Consider the following 12,357-nt stretch of genomic DNA (forward strand, 5'->3'; position numbering starts at 1 on the left):
CATGTGTGTTATAATATGTGAGATATTAAGCAGTGCATTGCGGGGTCGTAAGTTATAGTTAACTCAAGTAATTATAACTGTTGAAATTCACTTGTTTTGAACGAGTGAAATCTGAGCCTAACTATAATGTCCCTGTAACCTTTGATTATTTCCACTGAATTTCTAATGTTTTTTTAAATTCTATTTCGATTTCTGAACTAGAACGTCTCTGTAACCTTGGTTTTTTTCAATAAATTTCTACGGCTTTTTAAATTCTATTCCCTAACTATAAAGTCCTTGTAACCTTTGTTTTTTTTCAATGAATTTTAACAGTTTTTAAATGTGTATTTCATAGCTGTAACATGTAACAGTGAGAGTGGGTGTGTGAGTGGCTTTATAGGTAGGTAAGTGAGTGTGTGAGTGGCAGTATGGGTCTCTAAGTGGGTGTATAAAGCAGTTTGTGGGTGGTGAGTGGCTGTATGGGTCTGTGAGTGGGTGTGTGAGTGATTGTATGGGTCGGTACATAGATGTGTAAGTGGGTGTAGGAGGGCCTGTGTGGATCTGTGAATGGGGGCATGTCTGAATGGGCGCATGGGAGCAGGTCCTTGTGCCAGCTCCCCCTGTGACAATCCTCCTGTCCAGCCTTGTTGCAGTCCACTACCCTCAGCTGCATTCAGTTTTGTGCCAACTCTGTTCATTTTCAACTCATTTTTCGGCCTTTTTTCGTTACTGTCCTCTTTTGCCTCATTGTGCTCAGTCAGCCCATTATTTTGCGTCTTTCTGCTCACTCCTGGCCTTTATTCTGCCTCTCCCTGCTCTTTTCCAACCTCTATTTTGCCTCTCTCTGCTCATGCTGTTACTCTGTATCTTTCCGCTCGTTTCTCACCTTTATTTTGTTTCTTGCTGCTGGTTTCTGACCTATATTTGGCCTCTTTCTTCTCATTTCCCACCTTTGGTTTGCCTCTTTATGCTAGTTTTTCATCTTTATTTTGTCTCTTGCTGCCTGCCTTTTGTTTTTTTTACTCTTTCTGCTCATTTCTCACTTCTATTTTGCTTCTTTCTCACCTTTTCTTACACTCTTTATCCTCATTTCTCACCTAAATCCCTCAACCAGTCGTGCGCCATGGAGGCCCATTTGTAGCGTGGTTGTAGTCCTGATATTCTAAGTATGATATTATGGTCAGATGATGTTTTTCAGTGACTAATTAGTTAGAATACTGGAAGAAGACTTGAACTGGGAAATACCACTCCTAATTATTGTTCCCAGCAGCACTTTAGAGATGGCATCCGTGATTCTGGTTATTTTGCCCTCTATAAGAGATAGTAATTGATCACATAGCTCCCTGGAAAGATAGATAACAAAGCAAGAAACAGAGAGTTTAGAGTTCCACTACAATATGAAAGAGTTTGGGGTAGATGCACTGGGCTGAGAAAAATACACTCTGTTTACCTCCTATAACTTACTTTTATATTAAGCCATCCAAAAGGCACTTGGACCCTGGGTAAATAGTGCTTCCTAATTTACTTTCAGCTTGGTTGACCTTTATTTGCAGGATTTTATTATCAATGGAAAAGCAGCTGTTATGTGCTCTTGTCTTCAAGGAAGCTTTTTTATTCTGACTGAGGTAGGGGTGAATTCATCTCGAACAGTAGTGATGCCCTTATTGAGATGACTAAGCAGTGTTGCGAAGTCAGCAGGAGTTTGGTATCACATTTAGATGCAAATTCAGTCAACATAGAGAATGTGTGAGTAAATTGACACTTTAGGTTTAAAAGGTGTTCATTACTGTGACATCATATTTGGTTAGCAGAATATTCAGGTAAAAATCATCCTTGGTGTAGCATCAGCATTAGAGTGGAAAAGCGTTTAGAAGCTCAAATCAATTTTATGTGCAGATTCCGGTTGGTGTAACACCAACAGGAGTGTTGAAACACGTTTAGGAGCACAGATGTGCCACAAATTAGTGCAAATGTCTTTACATGCAGTGCAACGGCAAACACTCCTGAAATACACCAAAATATTTCTTTGGCCTGATCCAAAATGTGAATCACACATGTTTTAAATCAACCACTGAAGTGAATGGTCCAAGCACTGGATGAAAGCGGCTAATCCAAAGGTCTTCTCTGTTTATGTTTTTGGTATTGGTGACATGAGCTCAGGTAACTGCTAAACATTCAGTAACCTAGCCGAAAATAGGTGAACAGGTCTGAGTACTTATCAGGGCTAAACACCAAATAATCAGTCTTTGTGACAGTTTTGTGAACAATAGCTCAACATATTTTCATCTGACCTAATAGTGAGCTGCTCCTGAACAGATGAATCTCTCAACTTAAGTAAAATAAAGCTTCAGAAATAGTTAAATGACTTGTGTGTGTCTCAGAAAACTACATAAACTGAAGTGTGCCACTTTAAAATAGGTGACATCATAAAGGAACTTACTGGTACTCATTTTAGCCACTTGAAATTAATACAATTCTAAATCACCTCTTTTCCCAATTCATGCTTTTGACCTGCTGTTTGAAATTACTTCTAATTAACTTCAGAAGCACAACAAGGGGAGTCACCTCTACCTAGATTCCTACCTTTCTGATTCAGTTTTAGTATCCCAACCCCATAATGCTCACCTTATCCACTCTGTAAAAATAACATATTCAATCATCCCTGTATTTAACAATATGACCTGTACGTTTTATAACCTTTAGGAACAAATCGTAACATTTTGAATACTAAAACTTCCAATAATTTTTACACAGAGGTACCTGCAACAGATGCTAAGCCCTCGTATATGTAACTCACTTAGTGAGTTTCCTGGAAATAATATGCTCGTTTTAATTGCCTACTCTTACTACGCCTGACTGTACTAGCCCTAGACAAAGTTTCCTTTGAAACTGATGTAAGGAATGAACCCCCATTATCAACAATCGCCTCCCTCTTTGTAATAAAGTTGGGAAAGAAAAATATGATTGTTTTCGCTTTGTGGCGCAAAATGTGGCCACGTATAATGCTGGGTTGGAGGCATGCTGTGATCTGAAACCTGAATGACAACGTTTCTGCAACTTTTTTTGCCATATATTTTTTGATGATTTTATTTATTTGTGATTTTTATAAATAGCAACTCTTGCCCTCGCGCTGTATAATTAACAACCAACATTATAAAGACCTCGAATACAAAGAACAGTAATAACTGAAAGAGGAAGGGAAGAAATACTAGAATGAAAGTAGGACATATGCAGGGACCTGTTAACAATGTTCAAGACATTTGGGAAAGGGACATTGTTAAGGATTCAGATGGGGGAAGTATAACAAACTGTAAAGATATGGGATGCACCACTAGCGCTAAGACACCTTTGGGTGATTGCGTGCTTTATAAAATAAATTACAATTGCAAGATAGGCGAGGGCTGAACTGAAAACTCTTCAAATGCAGTTCTAGTTGCTGTAGCCCTCAGACAAAATTTAATTTTACCACTTTGTATCTTGGCATTTGTGGTAGTATTTAATGCTGCTGCCTAGTAGTGATTTAATCTAGCTCCAGTAGGCCCTCAATTTTGTGCACCAATCCTTTCTTTTCTAACTGTCCTTACACCTCTTCAGTTTTTCGCTTTAAACCCTAATCCTATTAATTGCTGTCTTTTTTGATGATTGATGATGGAACATTTTCCTATCAAGCACTAAATTGAGTTCTACTTCATTAAATGTGCATTGTCTGTATCTGCAAATCTCCTCCCCCTGAGGTGTAAAAGGAAATGTATTGGAACTAGAATATTGAATATCTCCCGACGCATGATCGCCTCTCTTGCTGGACTTGTCTTCACGAGCTAATAGTAATGGTCTCTTCCTGTTACAGAATGCCTGGTACCTGTAGTGGCACAACCGCCGGCCAAACGTAAGATCGTAATTCTGGAGAACTTGGAGAGAACGCCTTTATTGGAACTGTTAGGAGATTTATTGGAACCGCTTGAAAACCGTAGCCCGACAAGCAGCTGTTCCTTTCAAAAAGGTAAGAAAAAAAGCTATTTTGTTTTATGCTCCGTGCCATCCGATGGCCGAAGCAAAACTGCACAAACTGCACTTTGTAGTAAATTTAGTAGTACTGTAATAGTACTACTAACATACTACAAAATGCTATTCATAAACCTATGGCTGCAGACCTCCTCCTCTTTTTTCTTTTCTATGTAGAGTTTTCCACACATGGTTGTTACATTTTTTAGTAGCAAATGCTGTAGGATTCTGGGGTAATGTTTGCGTAATGGGGAATACTGACTACTAAATAGGATCAGATTAGGGAAGGATAAAGAGGAGCTTAGGAGGAGCAAGGAGGCGTTTAGGCAGGGACATGAAAATAAAAATCAGAACAAGAGGGGAGTAAACAAGATATGTGCCCGGTACTACACCACTCATCATCAACCGTTACCCTCTGATGCCTTCATATGTGCTTAATAAAATGGATTGGTTCATAGAGGTGATCATGATCATATAGTCCAAGTCATGCTTGTTTTCGGTTATTAATTTATTTTAATAATCTTGAAGTTCATAAAATCAGCCAGTTTCCAAAGACATTTCCGTTGTTATTATCATGGATTACATCCGCAGCCAATATTTACATTAATTACTCACAGCGAACATAGCAAATGTATTTCATGATCAAACTGCTTCCTCAAGATGGATTCTAGCAAAGAAAATACATAGAATTATGCAGTGTAAAATAAATGTAAGCACCCACCACAGTGCAGTCATCAGATGTAGTCTTTTGAACAAAATATCTAAAGCAACATGTTCCAGCAAACACCCACCCATAAAAGAGTAGGCCCTTTGCTATTCATAAACTGAACTTCTAAAGTTACTACAGCCAAAAAGGACCTTTAACAGACAGTTGTAGAAGAACGTCAGCCCAGCCTTACAGTAAGTCCAGCACCACACATGCCTACTCATGGGCACTGCAAATACTCCCATAGAAAATAATGGAGACAGGGACTTAAAATAACAGCCCTAAGTAAAATAAAGTGTTTATAAATAATGAAATACAACTTTTAGTAAACAATTAAAGTGAATTAAAATAATTACACAAACAAATTTAAAACACTTTCTTAATAATTATTTAATATAAAAATGATAGTGTGGGTGGGATTTTTAAAAACTATTTTAAACTATAGCTATACATCTATTCGATATTTAATTTGTGTATTAAACATTTTGACCTTTGATGAGTTAATGTGAGATAACATTGCATTTTTTAGTTTTATGTTAATAATTATTTTAAATTAATTTCCATTTTACATTAAAATATTTGTAATTTTTTTTAAAGATAACTAATAAACGTATTACATTATATTCCCGTATACTTTGTCATAAGGAGAGCCTGCCAAGGTGGCAGTGACCTCTGCCTACATATGAAAAGTTAACAGTAGTAACATGACATCTGCAAATCCTGCTTAAACAGGCTACATCCCCTGTTTACTGTACCAAGTAAGTCTTCAGCTAGAAGTAAATTTTGATATGGCGATTATCAAAACAGTATAAAGTTACTCATATGTGCAATATGAGATATTGATTTGGGCAAGTTTTTATGTGAGTATACCACACTGCCCGTGCGTTTTTCTAATCCGATAAAAAAACTGAAATATTTATTCTGTTCGAAATAAGTAATTTCATATACTGTAAAGTATGTTCTAAGTCCTAGCATTGAAATAAACATTTTGTCTGCTTTTTGGGTCGTAGGTGGAAATTACCAGATTTATTGGTGGTTGAAGGCTCATCTCTTTAAAGAACACTACAACACAATGCATTAACTGCCCACATCCCTGCTACCTCTACTATCACTCATTTACTTTATGCTTGTGTTTGACACTGTACAGCGCTCCACTGCCTTTTGGCTAAGTGGGCGCTACAGAAATACCATATAGATATATACATACTTTCAAAGTTTCACCAATTTAGCAGGTGGCTGCCAGTAGTAGACCCCTAATTTTTATGTATAGAATTGGAACTCATTTTATCATCAGACGTTTGACTCAAACCAAGATAAGGAAAGGAAGAAAAGTAAAGAAGGTGAAGTACTAATAATTTAGAACACAGATTAAGGAATAAAATGGATGAAAAAAACATGCAAGAGTGACACGAAATGTAGGGTGGTGGAAGGAAGAGGCATTAGGTGGAAACAATACTTTCAACAAACTTAGCATACTTCACAGGGGCATTGTGTGCATGCCCCAAACCTTTTGGAATGTGCTGACTGTTTTAGGAAACTCACATCTTGATGTCAGCCTGACTGAGAGTGGATTAAAGTATTCTTAAGGAGCAGAATAGGTGATGTCTACGCAAGTAGGACAGTGAAGTTTGGTTTTCAAATATTTGGTTTTTCAAATAATCGCAAAAAACTAAATCCTGGTCCCACTTAACAAAGTGACAATGGAATCTTAGTTCATTTTGTGGATTACAAACCAAACTAAACCATCTTCACTAAGAGAGCACAGAGATCAACAGTTGTGTTAAATCTCCAAATAAGTATTAAGATGACAAGGATATAATCTTACAAGAGAAGATAACAAAACAGCATAGTAAAGTGGATTATAAATTACCTGGTGAGTGCTCCCGTTCAAAATGTCATTGTACTTTTTCAAACAGGCAATCGGACCCGTGCTCTAAGTGGGATGAAAAAGTTGGGGTGCCTCTAAAGGGGTGTGGTAAAAAAAACTAAACCACGTCCTTAATTATTTAATTTTGTTTCCTAGTTAGAGTATGTAAACTAAATCTTCTGCCACATGCAGCGTGCCACCCATGCAGTATTTCATGCACCTCTATGCATTGTCTTCAGTCAGACATGTCATGCAACAACAAACACATATACCTCAAACAAGCCAGACATATTGGCATTGCCAATGTTTAATAGCTGTATCAGATAAATGAATAACAAAAATTATTTTGTTGTAAATATTTAGAATTTGAAAACACAAGTGTGTGAATTAAACATTACTAAGGCCTGTGGTAGTGGCCTTTCCAATGCTTCAAAATCCCTGTTCTCCGGGGGGCACTAGAGGGCGCACTGCGGGATGGCTGGCTGAGCAGGCAGCTCCGCCGGACGGACCCATGTTGTGAGCAAATTTCAGCCGCTAAGACAACATAAGCGTAAACATTTGGCAGAATACGAAATCGGAATACTTCATGCAGCTGGGGGAGTAAGCGGAGCGTTAATATACCACTCTACCGTCGGGAAACACTTCAAATGGTCCGGTAAGAGCGGCGGCGGAGGCTTGGCAAAATGGCGCTTCCCACAATGCGGGAATGCATGGATCGGCGCTTGCAGCTCTCCCGCAGCGACAATCATTGATGGAACGGCTGCGTGGGAAGGCATTGGCGGGCGCACCGATAGCAAAAGACTGCGCTACCGTTGGGATCTGGCGGGTCCCATCTCTACTTAACGTAGCTTCACTACATGGTGACAGGCACCCTAAAATGGCGGCTCCCGTGGCACTAGCGCATCTCGGGGCCTGAAGCGTGAGCTAAGCCAGCGCTGAGTCTGGATTGCGCTACTCAGAAGGTGGAAAGCCCGATTGCCCGCTCATACCTGTGTTACCGACTGAGGCACATTGCAGCGATTAGGAGGAATCGCGAAATGCACTTTGTTGTAGTGGTGTGGATCACGGAACCTTCCACGTGGTTCTCAGCTTGCCTAATCTATCCAGGTAGCTACACCTATTGAAAATGCCCATCTGCAAAATCATCGCGCCTCACCTCATGCCTTGGTAGCGCTGCTGCAACTCACCTCATCGCGCTGCATGGCCCGGGCCTGGTTATTGTATGGGGCTGCTGCATTGGCTAAGCGTGATTAAAGGAAAATATGAGCGACCATTTTCTAAATGCTTGCCCTCGGCGCTCAAACCTGGAAGCACCATCCAGCAGCGGTAGGTGTACGGTCCTGCGCCCGACATGAAATGCGCAACTCCCCTAGCCTTTTCCTATACTGACCACTAAGTAGCAGTTCCCAGCGGGCACAGAAATCTATAAACTGCGAGAGCTGAAGGCGGCTTACTGCGTCTGGCAGTGAGCGGCACCACTGACTATAACTGACTTACTCGCTACGCGGTCCATAGCGGCACAACGTCTGAATTACCACGCTAGGAATATCGTCGGTATTGTGAATATCTGCTCAGATCGATCCCTCTACGTACGTAGCAACCATAACAGCAGGCCCGCTAGAGTTTCTTGGACTGAGCGGCGCCGTTTGAACGGGAAAGACATTGCTTAAGCACTGCTAGCATTCTACTGCGTATCTATAACGCGACCGGCCCCCCTACCCAAGATGGGGAAACCTGACAAGCAGCAAGCTAAACTGACCTTCGAATCGCGACGGTCGGTAAAGGGCCCAACGACTCACTCAGTCACGGAAACAGAAACAGATGGGGCCTCAGATAGCGGAATGGAGGCCATACTGAAAGCAATCCAAACAAGTCTACAGGACATAAATGGCAAGCTGGATCACCTCACTTGCCGTATGGATAACATGGCGGCGAAGATGGATCGGCAAGGTGAATGGCTGGACGAAGCCGAAAATCGCCTATCCACTGTGGAGGATGAAGCACACACAAGTACTGCAAAGTGTGGCGGGATGGAGAAAGTGTTAGAAGTCATCAGGAATAAGGCGGAAGATTTAGAGGCTCGATCGCGACGCAATAAAGTCCGTATAGCAGGCGTTCCAGAGTCAACCAATACAGGCAGCATGGAAACGTATGTAGAAGAGCTCTGCAGAGCGGTTTTTGGAGGAGACCAACTATCCCCGATCTTTATAGTGGAACGGGCACATATGTCACTGGCGCCTCGTCCACCACCAGGTGCTGCACCTAGACCCATAGTAGCTCGCATTTTGAATTATCGTGATGGCATACTGAGGATGGCAAGGGAAAAGAAGCACATTAACTACCAAGGGAATTTTATCCGGACTATACAATGGCAGTGCAACAGGCCCGTAAAGAATTTGCGAACGTTAAGGCAAAACTAAGAGACATGCACGTGGAATATGCAATGCTGTATCCGGCGCGACTGAGGGTCACCTGGGAAGGAAAATTGACGATTCTAGCCACGCCGAAAGCAGCTCAATAGTTTCTCAAGAAGATTACTCATCAACAGAAGGAACGGAGACAGAATGATCAATCACATGACTTTGACTAAGAGATCAACAAAAAATAATCAGCCTTGCCACCGCTATCTGTAAGTAGGACTGCGGGATTACGGACTATTGGTATGCCAGTCCAGGACACCTTGCTTCTCAAAGGCATGATCCAATACCTCCGCGGTAAATCTGCAGATTCAGTAACACGTATCCTTTTGACAACGAACTGTAATATGCAGGGACAACGGATGCCCATAAGGGAACGCGCCGCACAAATGGTAGCCTGGTGAAAAGTGGACAATGCATTCACTGCTTGGGCAGTGGGGCCTCTCCGTCACTCAGACTTGGCCTGTCAAAGTGGGGTTTTTCTATAATGTAAAGGACTGTGCAGACATTCTTAACCTCCTTGTCTAACTGTTTAGAGATATTAAGCCTAACACCCAGAACTATGCTACTATGGTATGTCTGGTTCTCACTGTGAGGTAGCGCTGGAGTGCTTAGGGACATTGCCTGCTTGTAAATAACTTATAGGCGCTACCTAGCTGGGTTGGTCATGTTAGGTGGTAATATGAATATTGCTTTCTGGCTCTTAATGTGGCTGGACGCCATTCTGACCTTTCCACGTTTCAGTTCAATACCTCGCATAAGTGTGGGGGACTTACTATAAGTGTCATTTGCGGGGTTTACAATCTGAGATGGTGGGCTAGTGCGAGGTGGATACCTGAAATGTGCTGATTATTCGTATCTATGACATTAGGAACTATACAATGCTTTGTTGCAATGTTGCATGTCGTTGCAATTCTGTCAAACCTACTCTAACAAGCTCTGCGTAATTTATGTTTCTGACATCCATATGGTCCGTCCACATCCATTAACTTGGATGGCCATGTGTACCCTGGGCGGACCTCCACATGGGTGCTCCCCGCACAGTTTGTTCTATTGAGGTTTTCAAAATGGGGTATGGCTTCGGCAGGATTGGGCTGCTGATGTGGGTGGTAGGAGGAGGGGTTGGGGAACTGTTCTGTTTCATGGGACACGACACTTGAGATGCATTGCTGAGATCCGAGGTAATAGTACTGTCTATGCTGTAGGCTCTGTGGGTACACCCTACTGGATTTATCTTATGAGAGGACATGGTACACATATAGCTGATAGGTCCATTCATCAACATCTACGCTAAATATGGCTAGAAACACATCAGGTAGACAGTCATTAAATCTGCTCAGATGGAATATATGAGGCTTCACGAACCCGAATAAACTCAGACAAATGTTTGCAATTCTGGATAGGTGGCATGTTGATATTGTAATGTTGCAAGAGACTCACATGGCCCCGCACACGCATGCTCATGTTGGCCGACGGTGGGCTGAGTCAATTCATAATGCAGCATACTCTTCCTATTCTAAGGGAGTTTCGATATTGGTTAAAAAAGGCACTAATCTTCAGGTTGAGAACACGATCAAGGACAGTCGGGGCGTTATCTTATTCTTACAGGTACATTACGTGGCCAACGGCTGATGCTTATAAACACTTATGGGCCAAATACTGACGCACCTGAATTCTATCACGAAGTATGGCAACACCTACATGGGGAGCTGGATCGAACTCTAATTTGGTGTTGCGATCGAAATCTAGCACTACAAGATACACCGGACAGATCAGGTATGACTACTGAGCCGTGTGCAAAGGTACTTAATATAATGACCGAGTTACATTTGCATGATATATGGAGAGTGCGAAATCCTGGGGTTAGCGAAGCCACACACACACTTCAGCGATACATGGTAGCTGGTCCCGCATTGACTATTGGTTGGGATCAAAGACAGCTTTGCTGTGGACGGAGGGAATTAAACACCTACCTAAAACGCTGTTGGACCACAACCCTATCATCCTATCCCTTCAGATACCACATTACTTACCGCCCATACTGCTGGAGATTTAATGCCACTGCCCTCACGGACTCTGTATACGCAGATACTATAGCCAAGTCCATCAAAGAATATTTTTTATTAAATGAGCCCTCCACGGGTGACCCGTGCCTTCTTTGGGAGGCTTTCAAAGCCACTGTGCGAGGGGTATGTATGAGCACAACTGTGGGGATACTACGTGATATCAGGTCACAGTTGACACGTTGCGAGACAAAACTGAAGTTGTTAGAAAATCAGTATGTAAGAACACATGACACATTGGTACTGGGAGAAATAAGGCAGACACTCATGGAATATCAGTCTTATGCCAAAGATGAGGTTAAATATATTAACAAACGCCCCACAGCTAGAGCGTTTGGGGAAGAGGGGAGGCCTGGTAGGGTGCTGGCGTCCAGAATTTGTGAGGGACGCAAGCCACAAACCGTGTTGCAGAAACAGCATGATGACGGTTCTATATGTGCAGACCCCCAGGGCATTTTGCAAGGGTTCGTGCAAACATATGGCAAGCTATATAAATCACAGCCCACTGCATCGTCCATTGACGTACTCACCTATTTAGAAGACGTAGCAATCGCGTGGCTTTCTGACACACAAAGGGCCTATTTGTCACTCCCGATTACCGTGGAAGAGGTGTCTGATATAATTAAATCATTACCAAATGGCAAAGCCCCTGGCCCGGACGGGTTTACCTGTGAATTTTCTAAAACATACACTGGCACCTAGGCTGGTCGCGATGTTTGGCGACGCCTTTGAGAAAAACATACTCCCACCGGCCTTGCGAGAAGCAATGGTAACAGCACTATTAAAATCCGCCAAAGACCCTGAACTATGTGACTCATATCGACCCTTATCGTTAATAAATGTGGACTCTAAGATTTTAGCCAAAATACTTGCCACGAGATTACAACCTCTTGTGACAAATTTGGTCCTCCCAGACCAATCTGGTTTTATACCGTCCAGAGCCACCATACATAACACTCGTACGTTGTTCGCCCTCTCCCATTACTTAACTCCCAACACCAAGGCAGTGGCGGTCATGCTAGATGCCGCCAAGGCTTTTGATTCAATTGAGTGGTCATACTTACTTACAGTACAGTGTTTATACAATGGGTGCAACTTTTATATACGCAACCAGTGGCCAGGGTCCGGATTAACGGGTATATCTCAGAAGCAATAAATATAGAGCTTGGGACACGGCAAGGCTGTCTGTTGTCCCCGTTATTATTTGCTCTGGCCCTTGAGCCGCTTGTATGTAAGGTTAGACAGCTCCATCACCACTCTGCTCTACAGTTCCCCAGTGGACCTCTGCACATTTCCCTTTACGCGGACGATATGGTCCTTTAT

At 42.1% G+C, this 12,357-nt stretch overlaps 1 protein-coding gene across 4 annotated transcripts in view; it reads left to right on the forward strand.

Annotated features, from left to right (window-relative positions):
* The window catches only part of CTTNBP2 (cortactin binding protein 2), a 671,065-nt gene that overhangs the window by 516,232 nt on the left and 142,476 nt on the right, over window positions 1–12,357 (forward strand). For all 4 annotated transcript variants that reach the window (XR_013606931.1, XM_078674334.1, XM_078674335.1 and 1 more), the window contains one exon: window positions 3,827–3,979. Coding sequence is in view for 3 of the 4 variants with exons in the window: in XM_078674334.1 (XP_078530460.1) it covers window positions 3,827–3,979 (153 nt within the window). In the remaining variant the exon portion in view is untranslated. The remainder of the gene's footprint in view (window positions 1–3,826; window positions 3,980–12,357) is intronic.

Source organism: Lissotriton helveticus, chromosome 1_1, assembly GCF_964261635.1.
Source record: "Lissotriton helveticus chromosome 1_1, aLisHel1.1, whole genome shotgun sequence".
Lineage (NCBI taxonomy): Eukaryota > Metazoa > Chordata > Amphibia > Caudata > Salamandridae > Lissotriton > Lissotriton helveticus.